Source organism: Vipera ursinii (genome assembly GCF_947247035.1).
Source record: "Vipera ursinii genome assembly, chromosome: Z".
In the NCBI taxonomy this organism is placed as follows: Eukaryota; Metazoa; Chordata; class Lepidosauria; order Squamata; family Viperidae; genus Vipera; species Vipera ursinii.
The window spans coordinates 20214784-20240858 of NC_139517.1; the positions used below are offsets into that span (position 1 = coordinate 20214784).

At 40.2% G+C, this 26075-nt stretch overlaps 1 protein-coding gene across 1 annotated transcript; it reads left to right on the forward strand.

Moving 5' to 3' along the window:
• The first annotated feature begins 7608 nt into the window (after window positions 1–7608).
• On the forward strand, window positions 7609–25727 carry LOC310649797 (serine protease 27-like). Its single transcript, XM_083378593.1, has 7 exons — window positions 7609–7789; window positions 14202–14228; window positions 19454–19480; window positions 20944–21106; window positions 21763–22034; window positions 23497–23666; window positions 24158–25727. The coding sequence occupies exons 1-7, from the start codon at window positions 7735–7737 to the stop codon at window positions 24437–24439; spliced, it is 996 nt and encodes a 331-aa protein (XP_083234719.1). The 5' UTR covers window positions 7609–7734; the 3' UTR covers window positions 24440–25727.
• The last annotated feature ends 348 nt before the right edge of the window (window positions 25728–26075 follow it).

Consider the following 26075-nt stretch of genomic DNA (forward strand, 5'->3'; position numbering starts at 1 on the left):
ACAGGAGTAGGCCCTTAGTATTTAAAAATGGGACATTGAGAAATCTTTATGTTTCTTGGTATACTACAACAAGAATACTAGAACCTCTGAACTCCTTCCATGAGGGTAAGTCCTGATTTTTATCTGCCTTTAGGTAAAGTCAGCTTCTTGGATCTGTCTGTGACCTTGAGTGCCTTTCTACTGTATATACGATTGATCCTTTTCAATGACTGGAATTTCTGAATGTTAATGAAGAGACTGGGCTCAGGGCCAGGAAAGGAATTGCTGCTTCTGATGTCAACTCCAAAGAACCGTGAGTATGAGTGATGCTTCAGTCATTTGTCATGCTGATTTTGTTTTTCTATGGTTGATCATTGCACAATTTTTTGCATATCTTTAAATAAAACATGAAACAAAACTCAAATGAAGTAAAACATATTTATAAAAAAAATCAGGTGATCCTCAGAGCAATTTTAAATGTTTTAATCATTTGCACCTGATCTGATGCACCTATTTCTAATTTTAGATATTTGAGGGAGTGGTATATTTAGGAGTGTGTTGTTGTTGTTAGTTGCGAAGTCGTGTCCGACCCATCGCGACCCTATGGACAATGTTCCTCCAGGCTTTCCTGTCCTCCACCATCTTCTGGAGTCCATTTAAGCTCACGCCTACTGCTTCAGTGACTCCATCCAGCCACCTCATTCTCTGTCGTCCCCTTCTTCTATTGCCCTCAATCTTTCCCAGCATTAGGCTCTTCTCCAGTGAGTCCTTCCTCCTCATTAGGTGGCCAAAGTATTTGAGTTTTAGCTTCAGGATCTGGCCTTCTAAAGAGCAGTCAGGGTTGATCTCCTCTAGGACTGACCGGTTTGATCGCCTTGCAGTCCAAGGGACTCGCAGGAGTCTTCTCCAGCACCAGAGTTCAAAGGCCTCAATTCTTTTGCGCTCAGCCTTTCTTATGGTCCAACTTTCACTGCCATACATTGCAACTGGGAAGACCATAGCCTTGACTATATGCACTTTTGTTGACAGGGTGATGTCTCTGCTTTTTAGTGTGCTGTCTAGATTTGCCATGGCTTTCCTCCCCAGGAGCAAGCGTCTTTTAATTTCTTGGCTACAGTCCCCATCTGCAGTGATCTTGGAGCCCAGGAAAATAAAATCTGTCACTACCTCCATTTCTTCCCCATCTATTTGCCAGGAATTGAGAGGGACGGATGCCATGATCTTGGTTTAGTTTCAACCCAACTTTTGCACTCTCCTCCTTCACTCGCAACAAGAGACTCTTCAGTTCCTCTTCACTTTCTGCCATTAGAGTGGTATCATCTGCATATCTTAGGTTGTTGATATTTCTTCCAGCAATCTTAATTCCAACTTTTGATTCATCTAGCCCTGCCTTTCTCATGATGTGCTCTGCATACAAGTTAAATAGGCAAGGCGACAGTATACAGCCTTGCTGGACTCCTTTCCCAAATTGGAACCAATCAGTGGTTCCGTGTCCAGTTCTCACTGTTGCTTCTTGGCCCACATATAGGTTTCTCAAGAGACAAATAAGATGTTCTGGTACTCCCATCTCTTTAAGAACTTGCCACAGTTTGTTGTGATCCACACAATCAAAGGCTTTAGCATAGTCAATGAAGCAGAAGTAGATGTTTTTCTGGAACTCTCTAGCTTTCTCCATGATCCAGCGTATGTTGGCTATTTGATCTCTAGTTCCTCTGCCTCTTTGAAATCCTGCCTGTACTTCTGGTAGTTCTCGATCCACATACTGCTGGAGTCTAGCTTGTAGGATTTTAAGCATAACTTTACTAGCATGAGAAATGAGTGCAATGGTGCGATAGTTTGAACATTCTTTGGCACTGCCTTTCTTTGGAATTGGAATGTAAACTGATCTTTTCCAATCCTGTGGCCACTGTTGAGTTTTCCAAATTTGCTGGCAAGTTGAGTGTAGCACTTTTATTGCATCGTCTTTTAAGATTTTGAATAGCTCAGCTGGAATACTGTCACCTCCACTAGCTTTGTTGTTGCTCAGCTTTTCTAAGGCCCACTTCACTTCACATTCTAGGATGTCTGGCTCGAGGTCAGTGACCACCACATTGTGATTATCAGGGACGTTAAGCTCATTCTTGTATAGTTCTTCTGTGTAATTTTGCCATCTCTTCTTAATCTCATCTGCCTCTGTTAGGTCCCTGCCATTTTGGTCCTTTATCATGCCCATTTTTGCATGAAACGTTCCCTTCATCTCTCCAATTTTCTTGAAAAGATCTCTGGTCCTCCCTATTCTATTATTTTCTTCTATTTCTTTGCACTGTTCATTTAAGAAGGCATTCTTATCTCTTCTAGCTATTCTCTGGAATTCTGCATTCAATTGGGCGTATCTTTCTTTTTCTCCCTTGCCTTTTGCTTCCCTCCTTTCCTCAGCTATTTGCAAAGCTTCCTCAGACAGCCATTTTGCTTTCTTGCATTTCTTTTTCTTCGGGATGGTTTTGGTTGCTACCTCTTGTACAATGTTGCGAACCTCTGTCCATAGTTCTTCAGGCACTCTGTCTATCAGATCTAATTCCTTAAATCTATTTGTCACCTCTACTGTATATTCAATGGGGATATGATTTAATTCATACCTGACTGGCCTGGTGCTTTTCCCTACTTTCTTCAGTTTAAGCCTAAACTTTGCAATGAGAAGCTCATGGTCTGAGCCACAGTCAGCTCCTGGTCTTGTTTTTACTGACTGTATAGAGCTTCTCCATCTTTGGCTGCAGAGCATATAGTCAATCTGATTTCTGTGTTGACCGTCGGGTGATGTCCATGTGTAGAGCCGTCTCTTGGGTTGTTGGAAAAGAGTGTTTGCTATGACCATCGTATTCTCTTGACAAAATTCTATCAGCCTGTGCCCTGCTTCATTTTGTACTCCAAGGCCAAACTTGCCTGTTATTCCGGTTATCTTTTGGCTTCCTACTTTAGCATTCCAATCCCCCATGATGATAAGGACATCATTTTTTGGTGTTAGTTCTATAAGGTGCTGTAGGGCTTCATAGAACCGGTCAATTTCATCCTCTTCAGCACCGGTGGTTGGGGCATAGACTTGGACTACTGTGATATTGAATGGTTTGCCTTGGATTCGAACTGAGATCATTCTGTCATTTTGAGGATTGTATCCCAGTATTGCTTTTCCTACTCTTTTATTGACTATGAAGGCTACTCCATTTCTTCTGAGGGATTCTTGCCCGCAGTAGTATACCTGATGGTCATCTGAATTAAATTCACCCATTCCTGTCCATTTTAGTTCGCTGATACCTAAGATGTCGATGTTCAGTCTTGTCATCTCTTGTTTGACCACGTCCAGCTTGCCTTGATTCATGGATCTTACATTCCAGGTTCCTATGGAGAAAAAATCTTTACAGCATCGGACTTTCCTTTCACCACCAGACATATCCACAGCTGAGCGTCCTTTCGGCTTTGGCCCAGTCGCTTCATTCTTTCTGGCGCTACTAGTACTAGCCCTCTGCTCTTCCCCAGTAGCATATTGGACGCCTTCCGACCTGAGGGGCTCATCTTCCAGCGTCATATCGTTTTGCCTTTTGGTACTGTCCATAGGGTTTTCATGGCAAAGATACTGGAGTGGGTTGCCATTTCCTTCTCCAGTGGATCACGTTTTGTCAGAACTCTCTGCTATGACCTGTCCGTCTTGGGTGGCCCTGCACGGCATAGCTCATAGCTTCATTGAATTACGCAAGCCCCTTCGCCACGACAAGGCAGTAATCCATGAAGGGGGCTGAAAAGTTAATATATGGCAAACTAAATCTGTCACAATACAAAACACTCTTGAATAATGAACTAGATGCTTGTTAAGACTAGTATAGCACAGGCCATCATCTGATGGATTTTAAGTGCACGGTTAATATGTGCAGGCCACAGGAAGGTGTAGAATTGTCCCATGCAAACTGTGTATTTATGCAATAATGGTGAGATGAGGCTAGGATGAATGTGTTGGTAATACAAGCACTGGAGTAGTCTGTTATTTCTTTTGTTCAGAGTCACAGGTGCATTGTCTCTCCCTGTGGACAATTTTCCTGTATCAGCCTTCAAGGGGAGGGCATGAAACGTACCAGAGTAAATGTGGTTAGGCACTTTCAAGATTAGTTAAGTACTATATGTCATGGGTGAGATTAGTAACTGTTGGATTCACTGGCAATAAATGTGGGGATTCTCTTTTTTTCCAAGGAGGCTAAGATCTAGATATTTTTGGAACTTTCTGGAGGTTCTCAACAGATTTCTAGGGTCACTGTTGGTACTTCCTACTGGAACTATATTTTGTTTATATACATTTTTGTATACATTGCAGAATATTCAGATTTACCTTAATCCAATTTGAATGTGAATCACTACCAAAACAACAACAACAACAAACAATCCAAAGAGCCCTGACAAAGTCCAATTCAGATTTTGGGAATACTGAACTGAGTTCAGAACTAATTCAGGAAAAATAGGTTTATCAAAATCTCTGACTTAACTCCAGAGTTTTTTTTAAAAAAAATGTTTGGAGGTGTTTGGTTTCAAATCACTTTGGGGATTAAATTGGTAAACCTGAAAGGAAATTGTATTATCTGAATTTAGAGAAAATTCTGTGTCTATATGCATGTGAATATGGAGAGGTCCTGCCCAGAACTCTGATTGGACATTTAGCTAATGAGGACTTCCAGGTCGGTACTGGCTTCTAATTGGCCATCTGGAGCAGGGTTTCTCAACCTTAGCATCTTTAGGATGCATGGATGTCAACTTTTGGAATTCCCCAGCCAACGTGCCCCTGCCTCTGCATGAGTGAGATGCCCTCCAATTGCTCTTTAACAGAAATCATTGCATTTTCACCTTCCTGTCAGGAATCACAAATGCTACTCTGAGACAATGTCACAGGCAACAACTACTTGAAAAATGTACTAAGTGAAAGCTCCCTTCATAATTTAAACCGTGCCAGTGTGATATGCTGCATGCTGGGTACCTCAAAAGCAGAGAGGATGCCGAAAGGTTGGAGGTTCTTCAAACTGTTTTATTTTTTATTTCTTAAACCAGAGGTGCTCAACCTTTTGGGCACCAGGGACCGGTTCCGTGGTTTTTTCCAACGTTGTTCCACAGACTGGAAGAGGTGTGGTTTTGTGTGCTGCCTGCATCCCACAGATAGGGTTTTGCTTGTTTGTGTGAACCGGTTGCTGATATGCCATGGCCCAGTACTGGTTCATGGACCAGGGGTTGGGGACCCCTGTCTTAAACAAACAAATTCAAACAATTCAAATGGAAAGTTAAAAGCATCAATGAAAGCATATACTGCCACATGTACAAAACATGTGAGATAAAATAATAAAATAAATAGGAAGAAAACATACCAGAGAATAAAAAAGTAGTATAGTATTAAAGAAAGGGACGGGGGGCTCAGTGGATTCATGAGTTCTTTTAATGACCTGGCAGCTCCCAGCTTCTACTCAGTCCAAGTCTAGTCATGCCATTTATACAAAAACCTCCAATACATTGGCTCTGGAGTCTGCTTTGAAGATGGTTCCTGTACGACTGAAATGGAAATACTAATACCACTAATATTAATTCAAACAAGAACATCTCCCTATCCCAGATCCTTGGGAAGGACTCAACAAGTGGAAAAATATGCCAAATCCAATTAAGCATCAGGCTAATTGAATAATAATAATAATAATAATAATAATAATAATAATAATAATAATAGAAGATACAAAAATCTACTGACAATCCAAATTGCTGACTTTGCAAGAACAAAGTTGAAACTCTTTTACATTTAATATGTGAGTGTAGCAAAATCACACAAACTGATTACAAAGCTGGACATGACCGAGTTGCTAAACTAATCCACTGGGCATTGTGTAAAAAATACGACTTGCCTGTGTCCAAAAAGTCATGGGAACATAGGGTGGAAAAAGTTGTCGAGAATGAGAGGGTGAAGATCTTGTGGGACTTCCAAATACAGACAGATCGCCATTTGGAACACAACACGCCAGATATCACAGTTGTAGAGAACAGAAGTGTACAGTTGATTGATATCGCTGTACCAGGAAATGCCAGGGTTGAAGAAAAAGAACTGGAAAAATTATGAAATACCGCAACCTGGCCATCTAAACTGCATGATTATGGATGAAACATGTAACAGTGATACCCATTGTCATTGGGGCACTGGGAACTATGTCCAAAAACTTTGCAAAACACATCAAGAAATTGCAGCTTCCTCCAGCAAAGCTACAAAAAACTGTGCTACTCGGAACATCTTACATTTTAAGGAGATACCTAGTTGATACCTAGGATGCTGGCACCAACCCGTGTCAACCATTAGTGCCAGTCAATTTGAGTGTTCAGTTGACTGGGTGTCATGTTTTATGAATAAAAGTTGAATAATAATAATAATAATAATAATAATAATAATAATAATAATAATAATAATAATAAATCAAAACTATCAGAAATCTCATAAAGTTACAAAGTTACATAAGATTCTAGTAATCTTTACATGTAGGATTTCATATAAGAATGAAATCTCATGAGATTTGAGAGGTTGTTTTTTTAAAAAATAAAATGCTTAAAATTTGAATATTGCAGTACTGCAACTGATGGGGCACATTGCCATTTTTATTTGTTGACTTATTTATGCTTTATGGTACAAGGACACAGCTCGTGAGTGCTTGGGGATTCTGCATCTCATTGAAAGGCATGTGGCAATTAGGGCACCCTTATCCAGCTTGGTGCCTCCAAATGTATTGGAGCACAGCTGTGAATTGTGGGAGTTTCCAGTGTCTCTAGAGAATACCAGATTGGGAATGCTGAACAAGGGGACAGAATTGGTAGGAAAGGGTAATGACTTTTCTTCAATTAATTTACATATCATTCTTTCATTGGGTTTCTTTTTGTTATTCATATTTCTTTTGAGAACTTCCTTTGCTCTGTACTGTATATCCCAACATTCTTCTGATTTCTACAGTGGAAGTCAAACCTGATGATTTAAATGCAGCCATTCTAATTACCTTAGAATGTGACACCTTAGTGGTTTTGGAATCTGTGGAGGAAAAAAATGTGGACATTAAAAATAGGGCAAATGCCTCCTTGGGCAATTCTCAGAAAATAAACTGTTGAACTGAGAAAGTAAATTGGAATAACTGCTGAAATCTGCTCTATTCTGGCAGTGCTGCTGAAGAAAAGTAAATTCCCCATTATGAACTAGACAAATATAAAACAATCGTAATCACTGTTTGTGGTAGTTACACAAAGTTTTCCATTGATTCCAAATGGAATGGCACTGCAAACATCATATACTGCCGTTCTATGCCTTTTCTTCTCTGGCATCTGTGAGCACCTGATAGGGGAAGGTTGATAATGCAGGCATCATATTTCTGCATCCATACTAGTACTAATTTATTTTTCCTTGCCTCCTTGGAAACGGCACCATGTTCTGAGAAATGATATATAATTGTTGAAATTGGACTTAGATAAGTGTGACTCCAGAGATGAGTGTGACTCCAAAGACTGACCAGGCTAGCAAGGGACAGAAGGCCAGTAAGGTGTGGCTATTGGAGGTGACGGCAGAGAACAGATCAGGTGGGCAGACAGGTTGGATCACATTCTTCCAGGAAGTGGCTGCCTTGTTAAAAATTTATTTTGCATGCTCCTAGATTTTCACTGAAGCAATACTGGATCATTACGGATTGAAAACCACCTTCTTCCTTGGAGTTGAGGCAGGGACCCTGCTTCAGTATGAGAAGAGCTGCCTCTGTGTTCTGTTGCTTTATCATGCTTTCTCTAACACAGGGTAAGTAAGTTGGCCCTAGGTGTGTTTGTGTATTGGAATATTCTCTATTGGCCAAGAATGATTGGACAAACAAGGAATTTGTCTCCGCTGCATAAACTTTCAGTATGTGTATGTGTATAAGATCCTGTTTCTCTGAATTAAAGCAAGGAGATTGCTGATTTATAGTGGATATCTCAGAATAGGCCTTCTGAGGGACTCGGATTACAACAGTGCAATTCCTATACTTGAATTTTATTCTTAGGACTAAGAAGATGGAGTAAGAGCTAGTGATCAGACCATCTCTCCCACATCAGGCAGTATTTCTTTAGGAACACTTTGAACTTGCCCCTATATTATTAAGATGATCGCAAACCAGCTCAGAACTGTGGTCTAGCAGCTGAAAGAAAAAGACAAGGATATCTGTGGCCTTTCGTTGCTCTTTTCCAGAGGTAGGTCCAAGAATATTTTAAGGAAGATTGGCATAACAAGGTCTAAAATTCTTATCCTTTTGCATTTTTATTTGGCATGGGAGAGAAACAAAAGCAGGCGATGGAGGTGTCTCACTGTTTGCAAAGCCTGTTCCACCAGGGTGTGTAACCAAGGTTTCAGACCAGTGTGGGTTTCTTTGATCTGAAATAAGGTACATTTATGCCTGTATATTGAAAAAGGTAAGACTGAGGAAGAAAACTGATGATGGTAGCATTCTTGGGTTCCAATCCCTAAGCTCTTGATCTAGGATTTTTATCTCCACAAACAGACCGGCACAGCATGCTTGGCATAATGGTTGCCAGTTGTCCTTTCAGTGGTTGGCTTATCTTGCATACTGAAAACAAGTTTGTTTTAAAATGAGAACAGCCAGCTCTTTGGTTTCTCTTTCACCCTGTACATTTCAGGCAAGGACATCTAAGTTTATAAGCATGTGTACAAAACAATTGACTTTCTTTTTATTATTAAACGCTGTGAAATCTTCTAATCCAGAAAAGGTGAGGCTACCTTCCATTTCAACAGGTTTCATGTTGACCTTTCATTTCTCAGTTAGATCAAATGATCCCATGACTTTTATGAGGTAAGGAAGGACTCACTGGAGAAGAGCCTAATGCTGGGAAAGGTTGAGGGCAAGAGAAGAAGGGGACGACGGAGAATGAGGTGGCTGGATGGAGTCACTGAAGCAGTAGGCGTGAGCTTAAATGGACTCCAGAAGATGGTAGAGGACAGGAAGGCCTGGAGGAACGTTGTCCATAGGGTCGCGATGGGTCAGACACGACTTCGCAGCTAACAACAACAAATATCCCTGATTGAATTGACTACTCTGGCCTTCAACAGAAAGAAGTTAATGACTATCTGTGACTAGTGCAGTTTAGGGATGTTTTTTATTCTTTTACGTCATGTTCCACAACTGAACTGAGCCATACCCACTTTTTGCAAAAAAAAAAAAAAAAAAAAAAGCTTCATGGAAAGTTTATTGGATCCTGGCCATTTACTCAGATTGATTTCTTTTTCAAAAATAAGTTGCATTCTTTTATATGCTCTTGCTTCTCTGTTTCAGCTACCAAGAAAAAAGCAGCAACTCCCCTTATTCTTGCAAAATCTATCAGCCAAGGATGCTGTATAAAACTTAGAATAAATCAGCTTTATCACAAATTGTAGGCATGGTAGTTAACTTCTGAATGTGAGAGTTCACGTGACTGAATGTGGTACCATGTCAAGATAAAGACATGTCCCATAGAAAGGTAGTATGTTAGTGAAAACGATTGTGTGTCAGTTTTTTCCTCTAATACTGTGCCTTAGTTAAGTTTTTTTTGGAATGTAAGACATAGAAGTGCACATTGTTATTTTCCAGATATCACAATTTATTAGGGAAACCATTTATTTATCCCTGAAAAAAAATGACTTGGGTTGAGATTAAGATGTAGTTCACTACCAACTAATCTTACCAAAACTAATATCACAGATATTAATGAGATTTACTTCTACACATCCCTGTACAGAATTGTGTTACTAATTGCATTGAAATCCATAGGATTGATGATTAAATTATCATTAGCTTATGGAACTGAATTAATTTATTAAAATTAATTCTAATTTTCATTTGTTCCTATATTTGGGTATTTTTTTCCCTGAGGACAACTTGTTTGCTAAGGTTTTTTTCCTTTTTATTTAATTGACAAAAACCCCTTTCCTGGGCTTTCTGAATAAAATTTTTGGGTCAATGGGCAAGGGATGCATATTATAGATAAAGATGAAAACAAAAGCAGGAAGTTCAAATTCCTCACCTGTTCATAATTACTAGATATGAGTCCAGATCAAAACTGTGTGTGTTCATATCTGCATGGACATTTGAACAAATGGGTACATGTTTTTGAAGTAAGCAAGATGATTCACTGTGCCCATTTCATACTCTTATTCCACATACCAGCAAGGCTGGTTCTAAAATGCTGACTTAGCAGCTGCCAGCTGAATGCATGCTTTGTTTTCAATGTATTTAAAAAGTGCTCAAGCCCATTCAGTTCCAGATCAAGACCTATTTGCAGAAGAATCTTACTGGTTTGGAAGGAGGAAGATTTTGCTAATCTTTCCTGCTGTTTGGGAGAATTATAGATACTGCAGAAATGCTCCAGGCTAAAAATGTAAGTCAGAAAGGCTGAGGACAAAGAACAGGAAGTCCAAAACAATTAACTGTATATTACATCAAAAGCACAGACAAGCTCTTCAGGGCAAATGGGGCAGAATTAATAAAGAGCGGAGGAACATCTGCAGAGAAAAATAACAAACGATTCCACAATCCTCTTTTAAAGGATTGATGAACCATTCCTTAGTGGTTAGTAGATAAGCTGCTATTTAATCTCTCTTCTTTTTGCCGGGACCTGAAGACCTGGCCCAGGCTGAGAGTTTTAATCGGGATTTTATATTTTTTCAAGGATTTAATTTAATCTTTTAAAATTGTTTTTAATTTTTGTATCGATGTTTTAAGTACCCTGTAAACCGCCCTGAGTCCTTCGGGAAAGGGCGGTATATGAATTCAATAAAATTCAAAAAATTCAAATTCAAATTCTTTGTTCTAGCCTTCTATGGTTCAACCAAAGGTTAAAAGAAGTGGAACTTTCTGAGCCCCGAGACAAATCTCCCAAATGGGGTGCCCAATGGTGAAAGAATTCAGGTCTGCGTCTCCTTATGCCAAGTGAGACAACTGAGGAAGGTCACGAGAAAGGGAAGAGAGTAAAGTGGCAGTTTCTTTTCTGATGTTACCATTGTAGCAGCAGGTCTGGTCCTTAAAAAAGTTGCTGCTGTTGAACCATTAGATTTGGGAGGTATTTCTCTTTCTTTTCCAGTCAGGATGTAACCATATGTGTCTGCAGAATGTATCCCTTTCTCTTCTGAAATATTTTTTGACATAGAAGTGATTTAGTATGCTTGGTTGACAGCCTGGTTGAGGATACGGTCAAAGTTGGGTTTTGCTCAGTTTCAATTGGTCACTTTGCTGTTTCAAGGATTCCTCCTACACTCTGGTTGGTGGGTGTCCTCATTTTGCCTTTGATTCCAGGAGAGAGTAAACACCTGCTTTCATTTGCTAGATACTATTTATGTTTCTTACACACATGAATTTAAAGAGAGGGTGAGATCTGCATGAAAAAGGGACTCTTTAAAAGTGGTAGATCTGTGCTGTGTTTGATCTAAACCAGGAAGGAGAACCAGGATCTGTCAAAGAAATTTCCTAACAGTGAGAACAATTAACTAGTGGAACGGCTTGCCTTCAGAGTTTATGGATGATTCATCAATGGAGGATTTTAAGAAGAGACTTTGAAAATCTGGAATAGAATAGAACAGAACAGAACAGAGCAGAATAGAATAGAATCTTTATTGTGACTTTAAATTTACACTAATCAGCATATTGCTAAGCACATTGGTTTGTGCTTAAATTGTAAGCCGCCCTGAGTCTTCGGAGAAGGGCGGGATATAAATGGGATTAAAATAAATAAATAAATAAAATACACTAAAATGAAATTTCATTGCATTCAGCTCTCAAAAAATACCATTATGCATCTACCTATATAGACACATATATATGACACAGAGAAACATCACAGTCTAGTTAGAATGTAATATACATGGTGGGGGAAAAAAGAATCCTGCCAATTTAGAAAGCGGATGGTATAAGGAACAAAGCTGTTACAGAATCTAGTAGTTCTGCTATAAATACTTTGAAACCTCCTCCCAGAGGGGAGCAATAGGAACAGACCATGAAGTGGGTGTGTGGGGCCTCTAACAATGCTCTGAGCTCTAAGCACATAGTGCTTATAAAGAGTATCCTGAATAATGGGAAGCGAGCTTCCTATAATCTTCTCAGTTGTCCTTACCACTCTCTGTATGGACCTTCTATCTGAGGCACTGCTACCACCAAATCAAGTAGTGATAGCAGGTATAAGGTCTCCTGCTTGAGCAAGCTGTTGCACTAGAAGACATCCAAGGTCCCTTCCAATACTGTTATTCTATTATTCCTAACTGCATGTAACTGGTTTGGTTAACAATGTGTGCAATTGCAAGTTTTTCATTACTTCTGCAGATAAAGCTGTTTTGTCTGATTGAATAGGTAGCACTATTTTCCTACTACACCAGCTACTGTACTTCTGGGTGTGTCTACCACAGCCACGTGCTGTCAAAGCTGCTGTTCCCTTTCAGCACAAGCTGAGGACAAAGCTCAGTTTTTAATGTTTCTCTTCCTGCTTCCCTATGCCTCACCTCCATGCCTGTGGCTGTCAGCCAGGTTATTTTGGGGCAAGGCTTTAATAGCAATAGCACTTAGACTTATATATCACTCCATAGTAATTTACAGCCCTCTCTAAGGAGTTTATAGTTTGCAGAGTCAGCATATTGCCCACAACAATCTGGCTCATCATTTTACTGACCTCGGAAGGATAGAAAGCTGAGTCAACCTTGAGCTGGTCAGGATCGAACTCCTGGCAGTGGAATGCAGATTTAGCCTACAATACTACTTTCTAACCATTGTGCCACCACTGCTCTTCCTAGAAAAGCACTACATCTGTATTCAGACATAAGGTGATAGTTAAATACTTGATTCAGATTACTATTGTCCCTGTAACATGTTAATTGTGCAACTTGTAGTAAAAGTAATAGCTAAAATGGCTGTTCTGGCATTTACCCTTCTCTATACCAATATCAATGTACGTTAGGGAGAACAATTAGGATTTTGTCTCTCCTCCTGATGTTAGCACTTAGATTTATATACCGCTTTACAGTGCTTTACAGCCCTCTCTAAGTGGTTTACAGAGTCAGCGTATTGCCCCCAGTAATCTGGGCCCTCATTTTACTGACCTCAGAAGGATGGAAGGCTGAGTCAATCTCAACCTGGTGAATATTGAACTGCTGAACTACTGGCAGTTGGCAGTCAGCAGAATTAGCCTGCAGTACTGCATTCTAACCACTGTGCCACTATAGCTCTGATCAATTGGAACAGAAACAAAACTTGGTGAAGCTCTCAATAGGCAACATAGGGCTTGGCAATTGGGACCAGGAACCTCCCCCCCCCGCCCAGGACTTTTCTCGGTGTACAAGTAATCCTTGATTAATAGTGGCATTTGGGACAAGAGTTCCCATCACTAAGAGATGCAGTTGCAAAATGCAATGTGACATGGCAATTTGGGAATTTCTGGCTGCTGCCTTAAGTGACTGCCATAATGTCATTAAGTGTGACATCACATGGTCATTGTTTCTGACTTCCTGCTGGCTTCCCCATTGACCTTGCTTGTCAGAAGCTGGGAAGGTCACAAATAGTAATCACATGATTGTGGGATACTGCGACCATAGTAATCATGAGTTGATTGCTGAGCATCTGGACTATGAGAGGGATGCTGCAACACCTAGAATGAAGGCCGGTCATAAGTACCCTCATTTAGTGCTAGCCTTCTTTCTGGGAGAAGAGCAGGTGACATTGGCCTCCATTGATCTCTTTCCTATCACTAATTCTAACTTTTTTTTTCTAGAAAAAAAATTCTTCTGGAAGGAAAAGCCAACATTGCTCCATAAATGCATGTGACCACTCTGTATTATATATAACATATATCTTTCTAGCCAGCTGTAATATATATTGCAAATATTCCAGCTTCCAAAGTTGCCAACTCATTTTGGGTTGTTGTTTTGTTCTTAATTTCCAGGATACACAATCAGTGGTACCCAGTTAGCATCATCATCAATGATAACAAGCTAAATGAGTGTTTCTTCCCCTGCTTTGTTTGACGTCAGTTCTCAGGCAGATAGGTGTTAATGGAAATTCCTCAGCCTGTCACTACTTAAAAGTTACTTTGTAAAGTATTGGCACGTTATTTTTCACAACAGTTTAGTTTTTCTTCCTGGTTCTTTTACCTAACTGTCTGGTTCTCCAACTTTACAGATGTTTTTGTTTTCCTTCTTTGTACAGGTGCTCTGAAAAATGGAATTCCAAACAGTGAGTATCAACGTGACATAAATAGCTGCTTATTTTTTGGTTGTAACTGTTGTAACATGCATTTTTTTTGGTTGTAACAGTTATGAAAATAACTTGCTTTCTCTATGATATGCATGCTTCTGTTGCTATAATTAAGGGTTTGGGAAAGATCACATTGATATAATCAGTGCCAAAATATTTTACAGATAACTATTGGCATAGCCAAACTTTGTTATGAAGCCTATTAGCTATCGGGGTGATGGTAGATGATTTCAGAGAAGCCATTCAAAAATGTTGAAAGAGATCACAGAGAGATAATTGTAAGGCTGTTACTTCGTGTATTATTTTTATAATTTAAGAGCCAAGCTCAGAGACAGCACTTAGCTAATCTTAAAAAGGCAAACCAGGACCTTCTTTGAGCTTGGTTTGGGGAACCACCACAAAATATAGAGCTGTAGGATGGACAGAGAAGAAGGGCAAAATGCATCCTAGAAGATGAAAACTAGTCTACTTTGTGTCATTGCCAAGAAAATGACATGGATGTGTGATTTGAATCAAGGAAGATTTTACATATTCTGCTTTGCAGTTTACCTAAGGGTGATGTGTAATACATGCGAACACCTCTATGCCAGGAAATCTATTCCACAGACATAAAAGAACTATTTTTATTGAAATTGTTTATAATAACACAAGCTTGCATGCTGTATTCCCCTTTGTTATATCTCAGGGAATCAAAGAGGTGCTTGTATGAGTGATTCCTAACGTTACCTTTTTTTCTCAGGGCTTAAAAAAAATCTTTCAGCCCCCTTTGCCTAGGTAATGGTCCCCGTCGAGATCACCTTCCTCACTTTCTCATGTCTGCAATCAGTGCTTTTTTTGTACAAGAAAAAGGTGCCGGAACTCACACATGTCATACAACCCGCCTTGCCTTCCCTACAGGGTTCCATCCAAAAAAGGTGCCGGAACTCCGTTCTGAGCGTTCTATGAGAAAAAAAGCCCTGTCTACAATACTGAAACTTAATCTCAACCAGCTTTTGCTGACTGAAGCAATAGAGCAGACATGTCAAATTCGCGACGTCACGTGACGTTGCTCAACGTATTGGGAGAGTTTTGCCATTGGGGTGGGCGTGGCTTCCAGATAACAGCAATGGGGTGGGTGCGGCTTCTGTATGACGTGTCCGGCCCATGGGCCAGCAGTTTGACACCCCTGCAATAGAGGAACAAAATAGATGCAAAGCTCAAAATAGCACGAAATAGGAAAAGACATAGCTAAACATGGAGCATTAACAATACAGAATTATAGATTTTCTGGCCTTCTGAAAGCAAATGAAGGAAGGAGCTCATTTACATTTTCTGAGGTGGGATTTAAGCCTCATTGACCTTTCACCAAATTGCCATGACAAGGTCAATGAGATGAAAGCAGTGTTAAGGTGGCCACTAATATACCAGGGATGGGCAGCCAAGAGCTGGAGGGTCTGTGTGTGGCCCTCAGCATCCCTTTTGTGCCCCATCATAAGTCCCCCCAAATACTGCTGCTGAAATCTGATGGCAAAATCTTATGATAGACATAATATACTACATTGGAATATAAATTGCATTTAATACTTAACAAACTGCTTGAAACTTTAGCTAGAACACCAGGGAAACTTCTCAACACATAGAGGCCAATCTTAGAGGCGCTTTCCTTTAATACAGTTTAGAAAATGGTAAAGTTTAAAGCCTTCTTGGAACCCTTTGAAAGTTTGACTTGAAACAAATTAAAGTTGAAACTTTGTCAACGAACAGATTACTATTAATTTACCTTTAAGTTAAACCCAATTTAATAAATAGATGTGATTAAACCTTACTATAGGTCTACCTTTACATCTGACCAATACATCATTAATATATATTATTAATAATAATAATACCTCAAGATCACAAGACATTGGCTTTATTCTTATTCTTCCCCTCTGCAGTTTGAGTATAAAGTGTAAAAGACTAAACAAAGATTTTTGTAGACATCCCAGCCTTTGAACTACCCAAGGAACTGAAACAGCAAAGTTTAACTGTCGGGCAAACTTCCACGCCAGCCGCCTTTCTTTCCTCTCGCTTTGCCTCTTTTTAACCTCACACCCCACCTTCTGTAAGGGAAGACAAAAGGCTCACTCACCCTCTTATAAAACATGAACTCCATGTTTATGTGTCTCCCACTGCCACCATCAATTTCCACACCACATGGTCTGACCCAGCCAATCAAGCCACACTCTGGCTGTGGTGCTCTGGCACCTCGTGGCTCCTCCTAGAGGAGGCAGAGAGCACTGGAGGGGACCACGGTCACACCATACCACCAGCGGGGTATTTTCAAAAACAAACAAGGATAGTAAGGAAAACAATAGGAAAAGAACCCAACTTTGGAAAATCCATTGAAAAAAGGTGCCGGAACTCTGTTCCTGTGCATTCTATGACAAAAAAAGCCCTCTCTCTCCCTCTCCCTCTCTCTCCCTCCCTCTCTCTCTCTCTCTCTCTCTCTCTCTCTCTCTCTCTCTCATCTGTAGGTAAAGGTAAAGCTTCCCCTGCACATGCGTGCTAGTCGTTTCCAACTCTAGGGGCTGGTGCTCATCTCCGTTTCAAAGCCAAAGAGCCAGCGCTTGTCCGAGGACGTCTCCGTGGTCATGTGGCCGGCATGACTAGATGCCAAAGGCGCACGGAACACTGTTACTTTCCCACTGGAGTGGTCCCTATTTTTCTACTTGCATTTTTTTACATGCTTTCAAACTGCTAGGTTGGCAGAAGCTGGGACGCGTAACAGGCGCTCACTCTGTTATGCGGCACTTGGGATTCAACCTGTCAAACTGCTGACCTTCTGATCGACAAGCTCAGTCCTAACCAACTGAGCCACCGCATCCCTTCCATCTATATCTATATTTATATCTATCTATGTATACATATACATATATGTATCTCTCTCTCTCTCTCTGATCTATCTATCTATCTATCTATCTATCTATCTATCTATCTATCTATCTATCATCTATCTATCTATCTATCTATCTATCTATCTATCTATCTATCTATCTATCTATCTATCATCTTTCTATCTATCAGATCTTTATTATGTAAGTTATCTAGGGCCATTTAGAAATATGCTTCTTGCCTTCCCTGGTACCAAAAGTTACAAAAAGAGAAATGCTTCAATTTTTTTTACTGGAATTAGGAAAAAAAAACATACAGCGTGGTTGCCTTATGACCCACTATTTTTATTTTTTAAAGCTTTCCCTTAGCATGCCATAAACATCTTTTGCCTGGAAGTGCCTTTTGACTTCCAGATGCAAGACTGATAAAACACAAAGCAGGCCCAGCAGGTTTTCTCATATTTATTTGCTACTTCTAATACTACAGTTGACTACTGCTACTGCAGGGTAGAAGAAATGTTTTGCAATCAGTACTGACTTGGAGGCACACACACAAAAGTGGCAGTTAAGTTTTACATCATTTACATAATTTTGGGTATTTTTCGGTCCCAAAGAATTGCAATGAATGGAGCAATTGATAACATGATTATTACCAGGGCAATCCATTCAACCTATTTCGGGTGGGGGTTATAAAGCCTAAATAATCCATTATGTTTGCTCTCATACCCATCAATGGAAATTTATCCTTTTCTTTAAAAATATGGAAGAGATACTTTAAACCCCTGGAGGATATTTCATTCTTTAATGTATTTCAACCCCCAGCCTCCAAATACCCCTAAAATGGGCTAACAGTTTTGAGCCTTCCCTTTTATTTGCATATTATTCCCACTACCCCAGGGGTGTCAAACTCAATTTCATTGAGGGCCGCATCAGCATTGCAGTTGCCCTCAGGGGGCCGGGTGGGTGTGGCCTGGGTGGGCGTGGCCTACTGGGTGGGCATGGTTAGAGCACGTATGGCCTACTGGATGGGCATGGCCAGCTCTACATCGTTCGCATCAAGGGTGCCTATGGGAGCCTGGGCAGGAGTGGGACAGATCTGAGGCTCTCTGGGCCAGGGCCAAGGCAGTTGGGGCTGTTCCCTCACTGTTTCCAGGATGGCTTCGCGGGCCACATGAAACCACTTCGCGGGCTGCATCCGGCCCCCGAGCCTTGTGTTTGACATGTCTGCACTACCCACTTTATATACAGTGGAATGTGAAAATACCTCCTTGCCTCTGCCTCTGCATCAGGGACAGGGAACTATTTGGGATAGGGCAAGGTGGTGACACAGCGTTGTCAACCGAGGGTTACAGCCAAGCTTTTTTTCTGTCTTCCATGTTTAGAATTTTTAAATAGCAAAGGAGGTGTGCTATTTTAAATGGGGCTTGAATGATCCTATTTTAGTAGAGGGTTCAAAATTGTCTCTTGCTGCTCAGTTTTAATGCAGAGATTTGAGAGGTTTTGGAACTATACCATATCTACATATCTGCACAAATTTATGAGGTCTGTATTCAGCCCCGTGGGCTTCCCATTCCTATTTAATTTGGCACCTTACTTACAAAGTGAGGGGTGCGGTGGCTCAGTGGGTTAGGATGCTGAGCTTGTCGATCAAATGGTCGGCAGTTTGGCGGGTCGAATCCCGAGTGCCGGGTAACAGAGTGAGTGCCTGTTACTTGTCCCAGCTTCTGCCAACCTAGCAGTTCGAAAGCACGTAAAAATGCAAGTAGAAAAATAGGGACCACTACGGTGGGAAGGTAACAGTGTTCCATGCGCCTTTGGCATCTAGTCATGCTGGCCACATGACCACAGAGACATCCTCGGACAAGCGCTGGCTCTTCGGCTTTGAAACGGAGATGAGCACCGGCCCCTAGAGTTGGAAATGACTAGCACACATGTGCGGGGGAACCTTTACCTTTACTTACAAAGTAATTAACTAGGGGCACTCACAGGAGGGTTAAAATACTTGGGTGGCAGTATGACTGCATGATTGGAGCTCTGTTCTTTTTTCATATATATCATACATGCAGCCCATGTAACAACCCCCCCCCCAAAAAAAAGCTTGAGTTAGGTGGCTGTACTCACAATCCTGTATTTTCAACTCCTCCCTTGGACACTTCTGTGATTAACAAACGAATAATCACATTGAAAAGTTTGACAGATTTGTAATTGGTTACGTAAGTTTTACAATCAAAGTCACAGTTTCAGATGAAAAGATAGGCTTGTTTATTTTGTTTTTTTTGTTCATTCTAATCTCAGATTTACTTAGTCAGAAAATTACATGCCCATTTATTTTGCTTCCTCATTTCTTTCTAGGAGATGATGAAAAAGGTACTCAAACAGGTAAGTGGCACTCAAACAGGTAACAAGGGGAGGGACTTCCTCAATTGTACACGGGTTTCCTACAATTGAACTCTATAAAAGGCAGGGAAGATATAGCAGCTCCACAAGGAAGGCATTGTAAGAACAACCTCACTGAAAACAATTTAATATAGAAATCTTCCTGAATTAACACATGTGGGTTCTCTCAGGTTTAACATCCATGCTTGCTTTCCTTCTGCTCATTGTTCCTGTTTTTGGCAAGTATAAACTGCTGTTTTGTGTTAGCAAAAGACTTGTGCTCTTTTCTGCCCAACAAATGAACAACTGTCTGTCATATCTTCTTCATTAACGTGTATCTTTTGTTTCAAGAATGTGTAGATGGTGTTTTGTCCAGCCATGCAGTCATGTGTTAACCTTCATCATTTTGCAGTTTCTAAAGCTCGGAGAGGGAGAGGGAGTGGCTAGTGATGTGATGACATCATAGGGGGATTAGTGCTGAAAAAACCCACTTCTTTGTTGTCAGGATTTGTCAGGCGGGAACAACCAGGAACACATTTGTAAAGTTCAAACTAACTGCTTTATTGTGTTCTGTCTATAACACAGGAATCTTCTCAATCTGGTAGCCTATTCTTGGTAACAAATAGATAAGGAAGTCTGCAAACAACTTGAGGGGAGGGTGTCTCAGAGTCATAGCACGGAAAATTAATTATTTTACTTGCACACTTTGTGAGTGTCATGAGGGGACCCCAAAATTGAGATCATGGGTCCGTACTCCAATCCTGATATGGACTAGGTGCTGGAAGAACAGGTGGGAGAGCTGGTTAGGAAAGGGGGATTTATTAGGGGTCAAACCTGACAAAGTGGAATAAAACAACACCATCTCTTTTTAACTTGTAACATATTGTTTATTAGAATTTTTCAATAAAAACAAAATAAAAGTAAGTAAGAAAAAGAGAATTAAGAAAAAAGAAAAAGAAAAAAGAAAACGCATAATTATGCTAGTTTCTGGTGTTTACTTCTGGTTTCTGGCAAAATAAATCAGCCATTCTATGAAATAGATTTGCTTTACAACCATGGGGTTCACTTAATAACCACAGTGTTCACTTAAGGACCATAGCATTGAGTTAACAACTACCACAACATCACAAGTGTCTTGTGATTCCTTGACTTACAACAATAATTATTATGACCATCATTCTGGACTCAATTATGGTTGTAAGTTGAGGACTTCCTGTAATGTAATCATCATCATCATTGCCCCCCAAATTGTAAATAAGTGGCACTACTCCAGCTGCCAAAAGGTTTTCCATTCTCAAGTTATAGTTTGGTGAACAAGAAGAATTTGCATAGCTCTTGACCTTTATTACTTTGATAATTTACAATCCAGAAAGCCCTATAATTGTGAGGCCATTTTCCATTTTCTACAACTTTTAAGTATTTCTCTCTCTCTCTCTCTCTCTTTTGCACAACTGCCTTTTTGCCAGTCTGTGGTCAGATAGTGAATCAGAACCGTATTGTGGGGGGAGAAGATGCCTCTCTGAATGCTTGGCCATGGCAAGCCAGCCTCCAGTACGAAAGGAAGCATGTCTGTGGAGCAACCCTCATCAGCTCTGAATGGTTACTGACGGCAGCCCATTGCTTCCCTAAGTGAGTAAGTGAGAGACGGTGTGGAATTGCACTGGCTTCAGCCATAGCTGCATAAGCAGCCATCTACTGGAAGCAAATAAAAGCAGCATATGAGGTTCTTCATTTTGTTCAAAAAGAAAGCTGCTGGTTCTATGAGATCTGCTCATTGTGTATGCCAGGGGTCTTCAAACTTGGCCCTTTTATGACTTGTGGACTTCAACTGAGGAATTCTGGGAGTTGAAGTCCACAAGTCATAAAAGTTGAAGTCCACAAGTCATAAAAGGGCCAAGTTTGAAGACCCCTGGTGTATGCCATCCTGCTTCAGCCAGAAGTGTTGGATTCAATTCCTGGAAAATCTGAAAATTGTAGGCCAACATATCTACTAGAGAACCCGATTAGGAATGTCTGAGGTACAGTAAACAGACAACCAAGCTCAGAGCAGAAAGGATTCCACAATTCAACCCTGAGCTACATATATTCTCTTCTATTGGAATAATGACTGTCTCTGGGAAACCTTGGATAACCAGGAGGGATATGAAATGGGTGGAATGGCTGGATTTCTCAAGTAGAAATTCTCCACCCTCAAAAATTGAGCCAGATAACCAAAGTGGATAATTGAAGACAAGTGCTACAGAATTTTTCTGAAAGGTCTAATTCTTCATTGTGGTTCCCAACAGGAATGCAGAACTCTCTAATTACCAAGCCAACTTGGGAAACTACCAGCTTTTGCATCCCGACCCAAATGCTGTGTGGCTGAGATTGTCCCACGTGGCTGTGCATGAGAACTATGCCGGAGATGGATCCAGCGGGGACATAGCTCTGGCTCAGCTAGAGCATCCTGTCCGTTTCACCCAAAGTATCCTTCCAGCCTGTCTCCCTGATGCCAAAGTCCAGTTTTCAAAGGGCACCCTTTGCTGGGTGACAGGGTGGGGATCACCTGCATATGGAGGTGAGGAAAGTTGTGGGATAAAGACCTGAAAAAGAGAGAGTGGTTGTTCTTTAGCACAGAGAGCTCTTGGACTCTAATGAGATGAACAAGACAGGAAATGTAAACAAAATGGATACACTGCATGGTATTTGGGAACTAGCTAAGAGTCTTTTTAAAATTTAATGTTGCTTGTGTTTCCTTTGTACCAAGACCACTCAGCATTTCAAAGGATGGCATAAAATAAGGATTCCTACAATAAATAAATATTGTAGTTAAATAAGATCATAAGCAGCATGTGGTTAAGAGGAAGGTTTTTGATTGAGAAGAATTTAATGGGATTTCGATATTTAGAAGTGGAAATCGGCACAAAGCTTATGTAGACATGTTTTTTTAATGATAACCCCATTATTACTATTAGTGGAATTTGGAAAATACATACACAGATATTGGCATTGATCTTACATTTTGTTTACTTGCTTCTGCTTGTTTTGATTAGGATATCTTCTTTTTCTCTATATTAAGCAATGAACTAAAATAATAATAATAATAAAAAAACAGATGGCCCTGTCCATGTCCCTTTCACAGCAGCAATAGAAGTTTCTTAGTCAAATCCCCCATTTTCAACCTTGGCACCTTTAAGATGGTGGACTTCAATTCTCAGAATTCCCTAGCCAGAATGCAACTACATTACATAAAATTTAGTGAGGTTTTTTTTTAATGGCTCTATGGCTGGGTGATGCCCTTCTTTTGATGCTCAAAGACCAAGTGGGATCCTGTGCTCCTTACATATGAAAATTTCAAGAATTTGAAACAATGGCTGCAGGAGGGCAAATGACAAAAGTAACATTGCAACAAGAGAGCGTGTTAGGATATCATCTACATATATAAAAGGGGTAGAGCTTTCAACAGGATGAACAACATGACTTTTGTCATTTTGATAAAGGTGGTGGATCCTATAGATGCTTTTGCTCTGAAAGGTGGCAGTCTGGTGAGGTGGTGGCCAGGATCTGGGTTGGGGAGACTAAAAAGTGTGGCCATTCTTTGAAATGGAAAATATAACCTTTCTTGGCAGTATGTCACTTATTGTAAACTGCTTAATTTCTCATACTTATTTTTGATTACTTGTCATCCTGTGGAAAATGTATCTTTCACTAAAGAAATCGGGTCAGCTACTCAGAGCCCACTCAGAGCCATTGCTACCAACCTTCCTATATAACCGTCAGAGCAATTAATTAAGGTATCTGACAAGAAAAGGGAACACTGTGCATTTTAGTCCTGCCTTAGGCATAAAGCCAGCTGGGTTATCTTGTGCCAGTCATTTTCTCACAGCCTGAGGAAGGAGACAGTGGCAAACCACTTCTGGGAAATCTTTGCAAGAAAACTGCAGGGACTTGTCCAGGCTGTCTCTGAGAATTGGATGCGACTGAGCAGGGGAAAATAATAGTAATAACCTTAACAATAATGATGTATTTTTTTCTTCAAGCCACTCTGGGAGGTCCTAAAACATTGCAGCAGGTCCAGTTGCCATTGATAGACACCATGACCTGTGATGCCCTCTTTCACATTGGTACGAATATCAGTCCCACCACCAGAGAGATCCAGGATGACATGTTCTGTGCTGGCTATGCTGAGGGAAAAAAAGATGCTTGCTTGGTAAGAGAGGACGTTGATGGACGTAGTAAAGAATGGCATTTTCAAAGAATATTCAAGGATGGAGAAATCATAAGAGTGTGCTAAAATGCCTAACCAACTTTTCCTATTAGTCATGATGCACCTTCCTTTGAAGTGGTTGAGGCTCTTGGATTTTTCTTCCTTTTTTCATAGCACTATGCCATTCTCAACAGAGATTGCTGCTTCTTTTCTTCACTTCTTGGAATGGCTGTGTAGCCCTCTGATGCTATGAGACATATGGCTATTCCAGGAAGTATCAGAACTGGCATTTTAGCAAATGCATTTAGAGTAGAACAAGAATTTGCTGATTGTGTTCTCCAATAGGAATTTTAGCTCTGCCTATTCCACTAGAAAAGTGATGGAATGTCTTGGTAAAATTGTAGCATTATAGTGTTTTCATGCTGTCCAGGATGTGCATAAAAGAGAACAAATAATCTGTGTTAATAGACTCATTGCTTACTTTTCTCAACTAGGGTGACTCTGGAGGTCCATTAGTCTGCCAAGCGGATGGTGCCTGGTTTGTTGCTGGCATTGTAAGCTGGGGTGATCTGTGTGGACTCTCCAACCGCCCAGGAGTTTACACCCGTGTTAGTTTTTATCAAGACTGGATTCAGACTCACTTTCGTCAGGTGAAATTTGGTCTTGTGAATGTCACTTATTACCGAGTTGCTTCATCTGAAGCTACCTCAAGCCAAGTCCTCAAAAATTTCAGTTTCGTCCTGCTTCTGATCTCCTGTTTAATCATCATTTTCTGAGACAGATTGGGAATTGGATGTTCTGGTGCTTTTATTTACCAAACTGAGATTTTATGGGAAAATAAATCTTAACCAAAGTCTCCTTGCGACAGCAGCCTCTTCCACTAAAAAAGACATTTATGGAGGTTTATGGAAACACCAACAGCTTCTATCCTTGATGCAGCATTAGAAATCCATTTCTTCCAAATGAATGGGTTATGAAATGTGGAGTTTTTTTTAATCTTCCATCAAGTTTGACCATAGAATATTATGGATTTCTAGGGCATTAGAGATGTGGATAAATATTTTATTAGTGAGAGAGTGAGATTTCTTCATTTTGTTCTGTTCATCTGACTCTCTGAAGGAGAACAAGGGCTCTCATGTTTGTTCCTTACAGGTGCCATTCATATAACTTCATGAATACACACACACACACACACACACACACACACACACACACACACACACCCCAAAGTGCTACTTTTTATCAACAGCTTCTTTCCAAAGCTAACAAAAAAGGAAATATGGAAGAGCCGCTCTATACAAGTCATATTGAACTTTCATAAAGTTTTCTGGGTAGCATTTGTCTGGTACTGCTCTAACCCAACAGTTCTGTTCTGTTCTAAATTTGAAATGGTGGGGGAAGTGATGTAGTAAAACAGCTAAATTCAAACCCTGTTTCAGACTAGAATCATCATCTGAGGAATATCATTTTGCCACAGTGTCTACCTCTGACTTAGCCTTAGACTTGATAGACTCATACAGTTCAATGAAATTGTAGGATCCTGATGTTGTAGAATGGTAGGTAGATCATACCACTTGAAAATGCAGGCAGGGAAGTGCTTTTGGTTATCTTCCCACATTTCCCCCCAAATAATACATTAAGAAGGGAAAAAATGAAACAGATCCACAGTGGCTTTTACAATAGTTGACAACATATAGTCATTTCTCTGGAAGTATTAGAAATATTGGCAAATATGTGTGTGTATCAATTGGGAAGAAGGCTGGGCCTTCTTCCCAACTGATTTTACTTTTTAAAATCTATGCCTGGGATTGGAAGAGACTTTCCCTCATCTCCTCTTTATATAGCATCCTTGTTAGGAATAATTTAAATAATAATTGGAGAAAGTACTACAAAGAACCACAAAGTCTTATTGGACTTTTGGGCAATCCATTCAGCTAAGTATTTCAGGTATGTTTTCTTAGCACTGGTTGTGTTTTACGGGAAGTAAAATATGCTTTATAATGAGAAAATATGCTTTTAAGAAGAATGTGCAGATGAACAGAAATTTTGCCAGGTTCCTGGTATATTCATTTTTTTATTTTATTTTAATTCCATTTATATCCTGCCCTTCTCCGAAGACTCAGGGCGGCTTACAAGCTTAGCAGTACAGTACATTCATGTACAGTACAGTACATTCATGTTTTCATTTTCTTTGTGAAGAAAATAAATAATTACTTTGTAATTAGATATGTGCAATTTTCTTTGCAGACTTATGAAAATGGTTAGCTATTTTGTTTTTAACTTCTCACTTTAGCCAACAAACTTGGGACTTCCTGGAAGTCCTAATTCCAAGTAAAATCCTGCTTGGCTAAAGAGATCGATGAAGTATTTCTCTCCACAAAGCTGGAAATGGGAAGGCTTCCAAAGCAGGTT